Source organism: Cyanistes caeruleus, chromosome 4, assembly GCF_971803275.1.
Source record: "Cyanistes caeruleus chromosome 4, bCyaCae1.hap1.1, whole genome shotgun sequence".
NCBI classification, from domain to species: domain Eukaryota; kingdom Metazoa; phylum Chordata; class Aves; order Passeriformes; family Paridae; genus Cyanistes; species Cyanistes caeruleus.
This window is the reverse complement of record NC_141704.1, coordinates 13,975,669-13,992,710: the sequence shown is the minus strand read 5'-3', so window position 1 is coordinate 13,992,710 and position 17,042 is coordinate 13,975,669. Positions and strand designations below refer to the sequence as shown.

The 17,042-nt window shown below is 38.6% G+C and overlaps 1 protein-coding gene and 1 long non-coding RNA gene across 6 annotated transcripts in view; one reads left to right on the top strand and one right to left on the bottom strand.

Moving 5' to 3' along the window:
• Window positions 1-825: 825 nt before the first annotated feature.
• Window positions 826-17,042, bottom strand: part of PIK3CG (phosphatidylinositol-4,5-bisphosphate 3-kinase catalytic subunit gamma) — a 34,626-nt gene continuing 18,409 nt past the window's right edge. For all 5 annotated transcript variants that reach the window (XM_023918601.2, XM_086886763.1, XM_086886765.1 and 2 more), the window contains 5 exons: window positions 15,926-16,016; window positions 12,723-12,853; window positions 12,035-12,146; window positions 10,018-10,175; window positions 826-2,838 (listed from right to left, as the gene is read on the bottom strand). In XM_023918601.2, coding sequence (XP_023774369.1) covers window positions 2,557-2,838; window positions 10,018-10,175; window positions 12,035-12,146; window positions 12,723-12,853; window positions 15,926-16,016 — 774 coding nt within the window. In that variant the 3' untranslated portion in view covers window positions 826-2,556. The remainder of the gene's footprint in view (window positions 2,839-10,017; window positions 10,176-12,034; window positions 12,147-12,722; window positions 12,854-15,925; window positions 16,017-17,042) is intronic.
• On the top strand, window positions 6,830-16,480 carry LOC147653438 (uncharacterized). The gene is made up of 3 exons (XR_015286136.1): window positions 6,830-7,976; window positions 15,479-15,546; window positions 15,944-16,480. It is a non-coding gene; the product is annotated as an uncharacterized LOC147653438 (long non-coding RNA).

Here is a 17,042-nt window from a genome sequence, read left to right as displayed (position 1 = left end):
CTTGTGTCAGGGCTTGCCACAAAACAAGGTCAGTGGGGGGTAGAAGTTTCCAGAGGGATGCAAAATCCAGCCGATAATCAGCCGCATGATCGTGCAGCCATTTCTAAGGAGATGCTGGTGCCCACAGCTTGGTCTGTAGGTAAGGAGGAGATTTGGCAGCTATTTTTGATCTCCCAGGAGTCAGGGTGGCCCAGAAGACACTTCTGCTAGGAAGCCTAGCAGAGCCCAGTCAGACTGACCACAGGCTGCATGGGCGAGGAAAGCAATGAAAAGTCTGGGAATTTGCTCAGCTCTGAGGTGTTTCAGGTGTCTGCAACAAACACAACTCAGTATAGCACACTGGAAACTGCTGATCAAAACTGTCAGTCTAAGTTTAGCGCAGGACTAAACTACTTTCCTCTGGGTGCAGATCTCTACAAATGGAGGCTGCTTCAAGAGTGCCATTTCCCTTGAAGTTGTGACTAGCATTTACTTCCTCATGCTAAATTTAGTACTAGATCTATTTATTTTTTAAAACTAGGAACTTACTAGAATCTTCAGACTTTTCTTCATAGAACAAACCAGGAATGAATAAAGTGCTCTTCAAAACTGGCAATATTCTATTCACATTTTACAATTATAATACTTGCAATTCTAATACTATGGACCATTAAATTTTAAGATATCTGACATCATACAGAGTAATTAATATGGAACAAAAACAATTCCTCTGAGTGGGACTTTGAATATTATTTCTTACTGAGATTAGGTAGTCTTTAAGAAACTGGATAAAAAATATTTCCATGTATTTTGGGCTAAGCTGCTTATGCATGAATAATAATCAAATGAATAGAACATGTCAATTTATTTCAGATCTATAAAATACAAATCTAAAAATATTTTACAGACAATATCCACCATTTAGTTTATATTTTAGTGCGATCTAAAGCCTATCTTGCACAGAATAATAATGTAACAGAATAACAAAATAGTCTACATTTTAACCTTAGAGATTTTCTTAACTGGAGTCTACCATTTACATCAGAAATACTTGTGCACAGTAACCAATTAAACATCTACATTTCAAGAATAGATTGGCTACATCTCATAACTGAGACACCAATTACAGTACATTTATTAAAAATCCTTCAAGAATGCACTCAGTAGTAGCAGTAGCTAAAATCATAACAGTTCTGTGAAATGATCAAAGCAAATGATAACAGAATTGTAAAATTCAGTTAATCATTTATATGTAATGTAAAGCCCATGTAACACTACAATGAAGGAAGAAATTTCATGGGCACAAGTGCAAAAAAGCAATATTGTAAGCCATCTTCTCTCTTTGGTAAAAATCAATTAGCAAGAAGTATACCATAATAATTCAAGTCAAAGACTAATTCAGGCTAAATGTTTTTTTCCTTTCCTACCATAGGTAGACTTGATTTGCAGGGAATCTACAGTAGAGTTACAATTCTACTTAACACTGCTCATTTTTTCCTCTTTTAAGTTTAAATATTGAAATTAAAAATAAGGTGGGGTTTTTTCCTTCTCTCATAAATAGCTTTTCAATAGTATTGTTTCTTCAGGAATTTAAAAATAAATAGCAAAATATACACAACTTCAAAGATTACATTTAAGTCCTTTTAGGTATATCCTGAAAATATATCACCAAGGAATAAATAACTTTGGGTATCTCAGATATTTGGTAAAATGTCAATTACTCTTACATAAGGAGTTTTCTCTGAGGGATAAGGAAGTACCATGTTTTTTTGTACAAAGCTTTTCCTATACAAGTGGAGTTTTAATAACTTTACACTAAGAATATAATCTGTAATATGGACGTTCCCCACTAAAAAGTACAGTAAAAAAATCTTTCAAGATTAAACCTTCAGAATTTCATGTTCAAATCTGAGGAACTTCCAGGTAATTATGAAGTTCTCCTGGCACTCAAGATTGGTTGTCTGTGTCAGGAAATTACAGTAACAGTAAGGCAATTTCCTCCAATGGCAGAGTAAAACTCTTCTCTATTGACAACATATTAAAAATCCAGAAAGGACAAAATGTTGAGGAAGGGACAAAAGAGAAGGATGTGGATGAAGAACACTTGTGTGTAAACCATCCTGACACAGGTATGGATTGTCTACAGAGATTTCACTATAACCACAGATTTTATATAAATTCTTCTGGTTTTGAAGGACTTGACCCCTATGAACAATTAAGGTAAGGTCATAGGGGGTTTGTAGGTTATCTCAACCTCATCTTACTCAACCTCCTCCTTATATTTATCTGAAATTATTGCTGAAGAAAGCAAAAAAAAAAAAAAAATCCAAGCCACATCAGCAAAGCAACTAGTTAAAAGAACTAAGCAACTTGAAGAGTCATTAGAAATGAAAAAAAAAAAATATCTCCAGAAAGATCTTCTGGAGGGGCAGAGTAAAGTCCTTGCCTTTTTACAAGATCCATTTAAGCTGCCAGAAGAGTAAAGGCAATTTTGACTGCTCATTTATTCAGAATTCATAAATAACATGTAAGTTCACTAACCTCCTGTTCACACCCACAGATAATTTACATAAAATATTAAGCAGAATGCTTTTCTACTCCTTGTTTTATTCCAAGCACAAGATGCAAAAACCAGTTAAACTGCACCGTCCAGCCCTTATCTCTGCAAACCTCTATCTGATCAAGAAAATGCTTTTTGGCATCTTCTTCACTTTTCCCTACTGTCAGTGCATCCCTGATATATTCAATATCTTCTTTGCTGGTTAATTGGGGCATTCCAGTCATTAGCATCATGGAGAACAGGATGATCAGCAGGTTTGTGTGGTGCCGGAGAGCTAAATAAGCCTTCACACATACGTCCTGTGAGAGAGAAGAGTTTTTTGTTAATTGAGGAGATGAATTGAGGGGGATGGTGTAGGAATTTCACAGGACTCTCATTAACCAATGCCATTCAATCACTCAAGTATGTCAGAGACAGGAGGCACAACAGAGCTTTTCTACTGAGACGAAATGTAACACAAATTTCTGCACCTGCTGCTCAGTGTAACTTCATTCTCCACAGCTAGGGGCAACAAGAACTGTTTGGATATACAACTAACAGCTCTTAATACTACATTAATTACTAAAGCATAAGACCGTAGCCTCACCAGAATTTCAAAATAATTTTGCTAGCGTATAGCCTTTCTATGGCTGTTAAAAGAGACAGCAATAACTCACTGCCTTCCTTTCCTGTTGGGATGTTCCCATTTAAATCTTTGGCTGGCAAGTGATACTGAACAAAGCAGCACCTCCAGGGGATTGCTCTTCATTTTCTATAGATGTCTATTAACTTTGCAGTGGTGACAGATTATTTAACAGGGAAGATTTTCAGGCTTGGTGTTCTAAGGAATTTTGCTAGCTGGCAGCTCTAGTCTTCAGGCATTCTGCCTTGCTGGAGGATTTCTATCACTATGTACTGTCATTCTGGATTCCATAGGCATTTTTTATAGCCTTTTCATTTCCATGTATAAATAATCTGTGCTTAATAACAGAACTTTTACAAGAATGACATTTCTGCAGCTTGGGAAAACATGCAATGCTTTAAAAATAATATTTCCTCCGAAGTGACTAATATATAAACTGTAATTATTATTTTTATATTAAATTTATAACTCATTCACTAGCAGAAATAAGAACAATGCAACAAAGACATCAATCATCAATCAACTAGAAATTAGGTCTGCAATGTGGTAATGTAAAGATATGAAAAATATTTCCAAGAAGGTTATTATTCAAACCACCGCTGAAGCAATGCTAATTTTTACCCAAATAAATATTCAATTTTACCTTTAAACAACTGTACATTAATTTTTTGAATAATACCTGGGAAATCCAAATATTTTAATGTAAACTTCCAACAAATCCCATCAGCCCTCTAGAACACAGGGCATTTTTTACAAGATACATGTTTTTTTCTTCCTCTGAAACAGGAAGAAGTGCACAAATAATAACAAAATAATCTTAACATCACTCTTTATATCAGCAGCACCAGGACACCCAGCGAGAGAGGTTAGGAAAATACTAGGGAAGAAAGACGATATATTGAAGATCTGTCTGTACAATTTTTTTTTTTTAGTATTGCCTGGGAACTTAAATCTTTTACTCTGTTCCCAAATAAATTCTGTCCTGAAATAAGATCATATTTATGAACTCAAATGTTAGTTTAGTTCTAGCACAGAAAAAGATTAAATGTAATGGTCAAAGCACAATTTACAATAGAAAACATCATCGCCTTATCACAGGGAATAGTTTCTCTCCATTATAGCAGGAGAAAAAAAATAAAAAAGAAATTTTACTTATGTACTATCAACTTCAAACAGAGAAATCTTGTCACAAGAGTTAGTCTGTGTTTTGTTACCCTTGAAAGAGATGAAAGGTCTTTATAGTTATATCAAAGAAGGTTTTACATTTCTGTATGGATGATGCATCTCACTGCTTTGGGTGTCTGAGACAGAAAAACAATTATGCAGTCAAGAAAAACCCAGTATCACTGCATCTCAAAGACAGTCCTTCAAAGAATTCAAAAGATTTTAAAAAATCTGCATTTGCCTGTTACAGTTATTTATTCAGACAGGAATTGAATGTTGTTTTGCATTAGTATCTTCCAAGAAAAGGAATTTTTACACTTTTGAGAAAGGCAGCAAGAACCAAAAATAACCCAGCGATAGGTATGTGTCAAGGATGTGTACATGTTTACCGTGGGATTAAGGAGAAAGCTGCTAACTCATCTAAAGCCATTGCCAAAATGAGACAAGCTGAGGAGAAAACAAAATCCCTTTGCCCAATAAGAAAAAAAGGAAAAATAATTTTGAAAGCTTGAAACTGTCCTAATTATTATTATCCTGAAATCCAGGCAGTTTTATAATATGAAGTGTCCAAGTTGTTACATAGGCCATCCCTTCCCACTACAGTATACTGCAAAAAAGTGATGAATTGTGTACCCTTCTACTTTCTGTTACTTTTGTCAATCAAATACATGAGATTTTGTAAAGAAACAGTACAGAAGAATTGGATTAGCAGTGAAAATACAGATTTCTGCATTATCAAGTGAGCAGAGTGATGAAAAAATAATGAATTAAGTAAATTAAATCTAATGAATAAAAAAAAGCTCATAATTTAATGCACAAACTATCGAAGACAAAATGACAGTTTTAGGCAAATTAATAATAAGTAGGTGGACAAAGCTCAAAAAAGACCATGAAGATATTAGATGAGGCTTACTTAAAGGTTTCTACAAGTAAGAAGTGAGAAAGTTGTGTGTGCATAGAAGTTAAAGGTTTCTACAAGTAAGAAGTGAGAAAGTTGTGTGTGCATAGAAGTAACAAAATTGATGGGCTCCAGCCAAAGGCTGGAAAGGAAATGCACATATGACACTTACAGCAAGAGAAATCTGGCAATACCAGGGCAGCTGAAAAATTCATAGATGGAACAGAGAAATACTTGTCTTCTCAGGTTAAGTTATGCTTAAATACATTTTTGTGATGACAAAAAAGCCCATCAAATATTGCTTCCTTCTAATTTCTGTGGTATCATTAATAATCTCTGGCCTCTAATTTTCATTAAACCATCATAACAAATGCAAACAAAAAGGGAAACAAAATTAGATTAAGAACAAATAGAAAGGAACTTCATTGCTAGTTCAGAAAAGTGACCAGGCCGCTGACAGCCTTGGAAGTGCACTAATAATAAACTATACTCTTCTGCAGTGAACTTTGGTCAAAGCTATCTGTCATTTTCATCTTCTCCAGCATCTGAAATATGAGCTCTGGCTAACACATCTGTGTGGACTATGTCCAGTGGATAACAAAGAAAAAAAAATTTATAAAAGTAGGTTATTAAGTTATTAAAAACAACAAAGACTGTAAAAAACAAAGGAGACTTCTGAAGTACGAACTGTTTTAATGTAGTCAAGTACAAAATAATGAGAAATGCTCTTAAAAATTAATGAAGGATAAATGCTGAGACTTTTCCATTAATACATGAATGAATCAGCAGGCAGACTAAATGAACCCATCAGTATTAGGAAATATGATGAAAACAAGTCAACTGAAAAGTGAAACTACAATTTTGGTGGTTTTTTTAAACTCTGGTCATGTAATTAAAACATATATTTTTCATAGCAAAACATGTCATGCAAATCTTCCTCTGTGTAACGCTTTTACTTGTATAGAAGTATTTTAACTTTCTTTTTACAGGTCTTTGAGACAGAAAATACTTTGAATGTACTACTTCAATAGTGGTTTATAAACACTAGCTATTGCAGCAGAACTACACATGAACTTACATTTTTTTGGTTAGTTTCTTGTTGCCTGTGCCAAAATCATGTCACTTAAAATGCCCAGACCTCATATCCCCATCACAGCTCACAACAGTAAAAACACATTAATCACCATTTATCTAGCTAAGGAAGAAATGGAAATTACATTGGTGCTATGATTCCTGAACTTCAGCATTCCTAAACTGTCTGCATTAGTGGGACGGTAAGAGTGCTCAGAAATTAGTACCAGAGTAACAAAAAGTTTATTTAGTGTGCTGGTTATGCGTTAATTGATATTTGGTGAGGAAAGAAGAAGCCATCCACAGAAAATATTTTTCTGAGAAAAGCTGATAAGAGCTCCCTCTGTGCCCGGCAGAAACCAATAGCTGGCTAGCGCTGAGAATTGACAACCTACGAAACCATTAGGAAGCTAGGTGCGCCTCTGTGAGATTCACATTTTAAAGCCCGGGGAATCTCTCTCTCGTTTCTGGCCTTGGAGAGGTAACTGGGCCCCGCTCGGGCCGGCCCCGCTCCGCCGCGGCCCGCGCAGCCTGGTGGGGCCGGGCCTGACCCCGGCGGTGGCCGGGCGGGGACGGGAGAATGCGGGGCCCCGGCCGAGGCTGGGCCGGGCCACGGCTGCAGCACCTTGCTGACACCGAGCCCTGCCTCGCTGCCGGCCCGGGCCGAGCCGGGGTCCGCTGGGCCCCGGGAGCGGCTCCAGGCTGGGCCAGGCCTCCGCCATGGCCCGCACAGCCCCAGCGGCTGCCGGGCAGAGAGAGGAGAAGCCATCGGCCCGCAGCTGAAACTGAAGGAAGCAGGGCCAGGGACCAGCCATGCGGCCAGAGCGGCCGCCACTGTTCTGGCCGGGCCCCCTGAGATCTTGGCACGACACCAGCGTGGTCCCAAAGAACTTTCATCATAAGCAGCTTCGGCCGCAGCCCGGCAGAGATCGTATGACTGCCCGCAGGCCTGGGTGAGATATTAACTCCTCCAATGCACACATGAAACTTGCAAAGCATCGATCCTCTCATGAGTAAGAGAAAAGGACAGAGGGAAAACATGTAGAGAAACAACATGAAGACACCAAGGTCAGTAAAGAAGGAGACAGGTCTCAGATGGGAAGAGAATAAGGAGATGCCTTAGTCTTGGGCCGGAATTCTTTTGGTAAGGCCATGGAGATGGACTATGATACACTAGAATATCCCCTTTAATTCATGAAAAAGTATGGGGGGAAGGAGTGTTCAAACTGTAGATATGAGCAGAGGCATTCATAATGAAGCAAAGCAGATGTTGAAGTAGCTGTGATCCCATGAGAAGCTTGAACAGAGAGAGATGAGAGTAATGAAGACCGTTTGCCCTCCAGGGAAAGAAGATATCTGTTCCCAGGGATGCAGATGATCTCAGAGATAGATGAAGGTCCTTTGCTTTTGAACAGGTCATGCTTAAAAGTTGACATGGCCCATAAATGCAGCTGTGAAACAGCTGTAAAAGATGGGAGTGACTTCACAATTGCAGATTTTCCAGGTGGCTGCTATCAGTGGAAATTAAAAAGCCACGAGAAAACTGCTTCTTGTGGAGAAGTCTCTATGGCATGGCAACAGAAACTCCTCCCTGCAAGAACTGATGAAAGACTATTGTAGAGGTTGTAACTGACTGAAAATCCCAGGTTTCATCTCTACGCTGTCAGTGGGAAAGAAAAGAGGTAATGGGGAGGGGAGAATAAGTGTTCTGAAGGTTCTATTCTGATTCTTATTATTCTTTTAGTTCTGTTAATGAAGTTTTCTTTATACCTTTTAAGTTTTGAGCCTACTTTGCCCTCCTCCTAATTCATATCTCACAGCAGGAAATGAGTAAATAATTCCAGTAGGTGCACTAGTGATTTTAGCCAGCACTAGGTCCACTACATTTAGTCAAACCCAGGTCTCCATGATGGAGGCATGATGTGTGGAAGAGAGACTGTGACCAAACTTACTTCTGATTGATTTTGGTACTTGGGCTGCTGAAGTAAAGGACACTCTAACAAGCTGGATCCATAGATATGAAAACAACTTTACCTTTTGCAGACACCTTTCAATTCTCCATTAGCACACTTTCAAACTTACAACTATTTTCTGCTTCCAGAACAGAGGTCTTTTTTGAAATGACATACTGCACACTGGTGTTTCAGTCCCACACCTGCACATGACTTAACAGCTGCAGCAACAGCATCATTGCTGTACACAGCACAGCTCACAGGCTTCCCTGAGAGCATGGGCTCAGCATTCCCTTCCCATGGCAAACCCCACCCTAATATCTTTTGATCTATGAGTCCCCTTCAAAACACCTCCACTGTGATAAATGCAGTCGTAGCAAAAATGAAGGTTCAAAGATTGCACATGGTTCTTTAATTATTTTCAGAAGTATGGGCAGAGACTTCAACCAAAGATCGTTGGTTCTTTGCATGGGTCCTCTCCACACATACTCTCTGCCTTCTGATTGTCTCTGGTGGACAATGTGATTTGTACTAATACAAGAATGCCATAAGGAGGTAATTGCAAGAGGATCCAAGTGGATCCCCATCCTTGGCAGGGAGACCTGGAGAATGTGTCCAGCCTGAAGGTGGTGAACACTCATTTTTGGATGAGTGAGTAAAAGCACTGAGATGCAGCCACAAATGGAGACAAAATACTGAAGTAACTGCGTTGAGGACCCACCTGGTGCTATCATCTTAGGATAATTCCCATTGCCCATCACAGACAATCACAAGGGAGATGGGTATGTGTGTGTGCACATAAGACACAGATTTGCTATACAGCTCTCAAAGGGACACAGTCATCATCCACCAGGAAGAACCTTAATTAGGTTCTCAGGTTAGAAAACCAGACTCCATACTGGGACTGGTTTACCCACAAAGAATCCAGAACATGAAAGTTAGGCTTTGGTTTTGACTCACACTACAGAAGAATTTTTCTTTTGATATTATATGGAACCTGCTTTCTAAATCAGACACTTTATCAAAGTCTCTAAAGATGACCACAGGAATAATAACATCTCAGACATACATGTACTTCTGACCAACCACATTCTCTATAATTTCATTAAACATAGGAATTGCATACTGAACTTCTTCTTTGACCAGGTCCTACACTAGTTCAAATAATCAAAATTGGTTTGAAAGCGCTTAATTTCAAATAGAAGCAATAGAACAGATTTTTAACACCATTCATATATTTCAGAGTTATATCTATCCATCCTCTTCACAAGCCAGCATCTGAGATAGCTTTGAGTCACTACAGATTTTTACTCAGAGGCAGCAGTCCTAGCCCCAGAACTCGAGGGCAGAATCAGGAGGGACTAACACTGGCAAAGCCAGTTGATGAATGCCTCACACCTGCTCATACTCTGCAGAGGTTCTGCTTAGAGCTGTGAATTTCTTCTAATTGCACAAACACTAAAGCATTCTGCAAAGTGTTTTCAATCAAGACAAGAAACAAAGAAAGAATTATCTTGCTTATCTGGTCTGCTGCTAATGAGCTTTTCAATGTGCCTTCGTCAGTGTTTGAATTCTAGTTCCCATAACTGTACAGATAATTTTTTTCTCTTAGTTGGGCCTAAAATATCCCAGAATTGTACTATGATTCAGTGCATTTTATTAAGATAATACCCAGGAGCCTAGATCTTTGAAAACCAAGGCACTAATGTTCATTTCAGAGGGTATAAAAACATTGCTTAATTGATTTGCAGCTAGATATTTATTCTTTTACCTGAAATTTATGGAAATGGAGACTTGTCTTCTTTCCTGAAGTTCCCATGACATACAGAAAATCTGGAGTCAGCACAAAAGGAACTCTCTCCTTATTAATTCCAAGAAAGCTTTTATAATTCCCAAGAATATGGCCAAAATCAATATGGAAAAGGTTACCTTCAAAAAAATAAGAAGTCACATTTAGACAAATACAATAAACTGCTAAGAACGTGTATTCACAGTACTTCTGTGTTGGTTTTTTTTTTTATATATGATCACTCTTAAGTTCAGCAGAAAAGACTATTTTCTTTCTTTTCTTGGGGAAATACATAATTCTGCCCTCTTAGCAAAATTCTTACTTATTTTTGGCAGTTGTTAAAAGAACTGCTGTATTATCTAAACATACACTTACAACTTTTCAAAAGTCAACCAAGGAAAGCTTGTGCTTCATCCCCGTAATAATCAGAGAGTCACTACACGGAAAAGACTTGAGGGTTAGGCTTCAAATACCCATGGGATTCTGGCACTAACCATCTCCTTGGCAAATGTCATTGACTACAACATGTTTTCTTGTCACAGACCTTCATTAGCGATTTCTAAACTACTGTGTGTATTCATTGTCACCCTTTGGATAGCTTTGAGAGTAGAACAGCATGAGCTGCCACAAAAGTGATGAAAACCTGTCTTTTTAAGGGTAACTACACCTACAGGACTGGAGTGTGCTGCTACTCTCCACATTACTTTATTACTTTCACTAGCAGCCAGGATACGGATACAAGAGTACGGTTACTTAAAAACACAGATTTGTAGTAGTGGCATATTTATAAAAAAAGATAAAACATCGAATTATGTAAGATGATACTGAACAGTGATCTGTAGGTGGAACATCCTTAGATGTTCCAGATTTTAAGACAGCTTTCAAGTTCCCCCAGCCTACCAAATATGACTCTCTGAAGACCTCTCAGACTGAGATTCTTCTGGCTCCTGAGGCTCAAGACAGATCCTGTTAAAAATTCTGAGGCAAACCTGCTCACGACCACAACAAAATAACACTTCTTTCTCTGTTTCCCTGTCTGCTGACCTGTGCCTCATGTTCTGCCAGTGGGAACTAACACCACATTATATTACATATAATGTTGAAATTAAAGCATTTCTTTGTCATTTTTTCCTCAAGGCCTTCTGCTGAACTTTTACTGTAGTCTTCCACTAGCTAATTTCTGCCTTCAGGGTACTTCTCTCTAGCCTTCAATTGATGAACTGACTTTAATATAATCAATATTAAATATCCAACCTTTTCCCATATCTTATCAGAGACTAATTACGAAGTGAGAGGATCATGAAAATAAAAGTGAATTCTTTAGATTAAATAAAACTCCTCCACATGTACTGATTGTTCTGGGGTTCTTTCCATCGGTAAGTAAAATTAAGGATGGAACAATGCACAGCTACAGAAGTAACTCTGACAGTTTATAGTACAAAAAAACTTGAGTTTCTTCAGGAAGATACAACCATCCCAGAGATTTTAGTAGGAAAACAAATCCACTCCATGTACACTTATTTCCTAAAATTTTTTACAACAGTACACAATGCAATTACATTCCTCAGAAGTGAAAACAGTCCAGCAGCATCTGAATTCTGATAGAATTCAGTTCCACTGAACACTGTCAGAACCACATCCACACATCAGGTTGATGAACAGCTGCCTGCTTTATGAAGTTTTTTTGGTGTTCAGACCTTAGATGTAGACAGTAAAAAGAAAATTTGGTTTACATTTCTAATGACTTAGTTTGTGTCAAACTGCTCCTTGGAAAATAATGGCATTATTAATGATACGCATCTCCAGCCTGTATGAAGGCCAACAGGGGTGAAAATACATTTCAATGTTACCGGAGGACTTGACCTTGTAAGCACCACTGATAGAGTTGGTTTGTGTCTCTTCATTCATTTGTAAGTGCATTATTTATTAAAATGAAACATAAATCTAATGAAGTATAGACAATCCACACATCTATGAAATTCTCAAAAAAATAACCCACCTGTTTCTGTAATCATGATGTTGTCATTGTGCCTATCTCCTATTCCAAGTACAAAGGTTGCCACACAGTATCCAGCACAAGAATAAACAAATCTCTCCACAGCTGCCTGAAACTAAAAATAAATCTTAGAGATGTTAAATGCTTCAATGCTAGGCACTAAATGCAATAATTTTCAAAGTTATGTACCTTTCTGTGGAAATGTATCTATCAACAGTTAGGAAAACTGCCTTATAAAATACACCACTGCACAGCAGAGATCAAGATCACAGCCCTGGCTCTATCCCTCAGCACAGAAAAGCAGCATAGAGCAGCTCACACATTCTGAGGAAGAACTGTGGCAGAAAGCTGTAGTAGGTCAGTGGATGTACACAACCAAAGGAGTTGTGAGCACCCAAACCTGAACCTAAATCCTCTAAAACCACATTGTGACTCAGTATTCTTAGATTTCCTCTCAACCTGCTCCTCATGTATCACTTCTGATTTCCCTTAATAAAGGAGTGATTTCAGAAGGATCTTGTCTCTCAGGAGTTTGGCTGCCAGCTGGATGCTAAAGGCTCATTCACAGACATCCGCAGCTAAGTGCAGGGAAAATGAATGGATTCTTCAAATTCCCGCAAGTAACAAACACAAACATATGGGCTCTGTGCTCCTAAATTAGTAAAATTACCTAAAAATTCAAAGAACTTACCTTCTCTTCAATCATGCATCTTTCCTTGAGCCACTGGTTTAGTATTTCATCCTTAAATGCACCAGTGTTCCCAACTGTACTCTGCTGAATTTTGGCAATTGTTGTAGCATCTTTCACAATTTCGATCATTCCTAAAGAAAATAAGGAAAAGGTTAGAAGAAGTTATTAAATTTTTATCAAATCATATTAAAAATATTTAAAATTCAATCTTAAACTGTGTTTAAAAATCAACTGCAGACCTTTCTAGGCTGTAAGCAGAAATTCATTTGACAAGGAGCAATGGTTCCTGTTCGTTCCCAGCTGAAACCAGCAAGGGTTCATAAAGAAGCTTGGCATCAAAACTCCTCCTCTTTTAAAATGGATGTATCATATGATGAATGGGGACCCACTACATAAGCCTTTTCCCAAGGAGAGGAAGTATTCCTGTCCTGATCCCAATTCACATTTTCCCCAGCTTGTCTCCAGCTTCACAAATACAAGGAGCTGAGAAAAAGCTTTTGTTTTGCTGCAGTCTAGGGATGCAAGAGTTGCCAGGGCTGTGGCAGAGGAACAGAGCTGGCCCTCCTGCAGCAAATCCAATTTCAGCTTAAGTGTGCATATAGGCAGAAAGCTCAGAAATACCAGTGCACAGTGAGTTACAGCAGTGGGATTGCTGGTGGAACGCTCTGGTTGTCAGGGCCATGGGGTCTGTCCCTAAACAGACCCTTGCCAAGGCAAACTGGCACATTACAGCAGTATGGTGCAGAAACAAGGCCTTGTCCTGTTCATGCCAGCATGGCATGCGACAGAGAGGAAGCTAGAGGGAAATGCAGAAACAAAGGCTGCAACACAACTCTGCCCTGTAGCCAAGACTAGCAAATGCAGTCCAGACTGGGTATGTCTGTAAGGGATAAAGTCAGATTTTAATTGAATTTATTTGGTAGTTGGAAATATTTTCTTTTCTTTCTCTGGTTCATGTTCAACAGTATTTTCGAGTTTCAGCTCCAGTTCAGAGATAAGCAAACAAACAAAAACACCCCTTTCTCTCCAAAGTGATTCAAAGCAGTTTCTGATTTGTTTTCAATTTGACTTTGTCTGAAACAGATCAATTTCTTTCTATTCACAATCCCACCCTTTTGCAATTACTGAATTATATGCAAATTTTTCTGTAACAGAGTGACAACACAGCAATTTCTTCCTGCCCTGTCTGCATGGCTGAATTCATGGCTGAATACACCCTGGAGGAGTATTCAATACACCTGCCTTTACAGTGGTCTGGATATGTTTGCCATAAAACTGTTGTGGAAATATGACTTCCAAAATCCATCACCAAGACCATCAAATTAAAAAGCTTTGCATTTTGGTCTGTGCTTGTCAAGCTGCTGTTTTTCTCCTGGGTATGAGCTCCAGCTCCCATTCCAGCTGTTGAAAAAATCTTTCCCTGCCTGTGCTCACAAATCTCCCTCTACCGGCCAACAGCTCCTTGATGGCAGGGGAACAGAGCTGGCTCAGGAGGCACAAGAAGGATAGCAGTTCTCAGCTGGGCTGCATTCAACTGGGAAGGAGTGCAGCAGGAAATACACCATGCTGTGGTACCAAGGCAGGTGACTCTTCTAAGAGCCAGGTTGAGTTTCTCACTTTCAGCAGGGATGCTGCACAGTAAGCAGTGATAATTGCCTCATAGAGCCAGGACCATATGGACATGTTAAAGGGAGAGAGAGCAGGATATGATCTTTTACCAGTGATAGAGAGAAAAGTTCATCCTACACAGGTCTGCTTGGCAGTTGCAGTGGAGAGGACAGATGCTTCCAAAATTACAAACTGCACTGGATGCATGTCTTGAACAGAATGAGAATGCTCTGTGCATAAGGAGATGCCAGCCCCAGATGTAAGACAACTGTTTCCCTGTCCTCAGTGTAGAGTGGGGTACTGTCCTTGTGTCAATACACAGAAACTGCCCAAGTTCCATGGAAGTATTAAGAGGGAGGGAAGAAGTTGCCTGGAAAAGGACCACATGCGAATACTGTGAAGGAACATTTGCAAGCCACTACTCTTTGGTTCTGTTCCAAACAAGCATAAGCTCTACATCAAAGTATGCTACATTGGGCATTACTAATTTAGGCTGCAGGTATTCTCAGCAAACCAAGCATGAGTGTTAATATGATTAACTATGCCCCCACTGTGGTGCAAAAAGGATGCTAAATCCTTACATCTCTGTAGGAAAACCAAATAGTATTTCCTTGAGACAGAAGAATGGGGAATCAATTAAGAATTCATGAAAGAATAACAGAAATGTGTAACTCAAGTATGAAGATGCTAGAATCACTGGCAGAATTCTTTCTTCATTTTTTCATTTTTCCCACATTACATTGTCTTGAGATAATTTTAAACAAAATTAAATCAAATCCTAAGAAGCTCTCTAAAAATTTGGTTTAACACCTCTAAAGGAGAGAAACCCCCCCCAACTTTCCTTATATTTATAGTTAGCTAGCATTTTGATGTACAATTTTCCATTTCCTTTATTATTAAAATTATATCAATAAATATAATTCAATTTTACAATATTTATATTAGGAGAAAATAAACTCTCTTATGTCATGCTACCAGGTATTTTATCAGTAATTTTGGGTTTCCTGCATTGCTGAGATATCCTGAAATCAAAAGGATGTTAAAAAATTTTATGTAGCAATGGATTTTAGAGAGGAAGTACATTACAAAAGTATATCAAAGAGCTATAAAGAGTCTTATTGGGATTTCTTATTTAATTTCTTTCACAGGTTCTGAAAAATTGATCATCTCTGCTGTAGGAACCAATGCCCTGTGAGAAATATTGCCTGAGTATCCTGTTAAGTAATGTTGTTGTTTCTATGTGGTATAGGGTATGAAGCTTTAGGTCAGGAAAAAATATAAATGTTTTGCTTTTTATTTTATTCCTATCAATGCACTAAAATATGTCTTGAATAAGTCACTCACTTTCACTGCTGTTTCATACTAAATAATGTTCTTAAAGAGAAACTTGCAGCATAAGCCAAGCTTTTGCACAGGAATCACAGCCACAAGGAAGGGCAAAAACCACGGCCAAGATGCAACTGAAGGCTGCTCACAGAAGGTGTAATGCAGTGCTGTTTACCTCAGGACTAGAGCACATATTAGAGTAGTTCTGCCATACACATCTGTAAATATGGTATTTTGAATTTCTAATCACAGTAAGTGTGATCACGTACCTATTTTGTTCCCTGTAGAAATGCAACCATATGGCAACAAACAGAGGTCCAAGGATTCTGCTTCCCAAATGGATTCCATAATTCGAAGAATCTGGTAAAAACAAATGTATATGCTAAGTTATTTCAAATTATTTGAACATTACAGGTTACTCATACAAATAACACTGCCCAGACTTCTAAGATGGGGCTAAACTTACTTTGCTGTTTGATTAAGAGATAAATACAGAAAGTGTGCAGCCATTCAAGATAATCAGTTATAGAAGCAGGGTTTACATATCTTCATCTGTTCTGCAACCAGGAAATCTCTACTCTTCTATAAAATACTAATAAATATATAGTATGATTTCTACATAAGGTGAGATTGAATGTGTTAGCAAGCATGCCCACTATTCCCCATTAATACCACCAAAAGCCCTAACAAACCAGTTATCTGAAACTAGAGTAATTCTAGCTACTGGTCTTTCATTTGTTAACTTCACCTATTGCATAAATAAATGATAAAAACACTTAATTAGAGAAACATCTTGCACTAAATAAAGTTCTGTCTCTAGAGCAGCACAATGTGAAATATGTATGGCATATGGCAGGAAAAGCCAGGGTAACAGTATGCACTGTGTCTGGTTGGGATGAAGCTCCTTTTCTTCAGAGCAGCTTGTACTGTGCTGAGGTTTAGAGGGTGACCAAAGCAATGCTGGGAACACAGTGATGTCCCAGTATCCCAGCTGAACTGCTTGACAGCCAAGGCTGCCTGTTTCTCACCCAGCCTCACTGTGACTAGATTGGGGTGCATGAGAGACTGGGAGGGGACACAACCAGACAAATGACCTGAACCGACCAAAGAAATATGCCATGCTGAACAGTGTCATGCTCAGCAATAAAACAGGGAGGAAGGAATTATGGAGGTTAACCATCTTCTGTGCAGGGACTGGCTGGGACCTGGTCCACCCATGGCATGTGGTGACTGCCTTAGCATCACTTGCTTTGTTTTCTTCCTTTGTTCTTCCACTTCTCCTTTGTTTATTAAACCACCTTTAGCTCATCTCACAAGTTTTCTTGCTCTTACTCTTCCTTTCCTCTTTTCCCATCCCACCAGGGTTAATCCATAACACACAGTAAC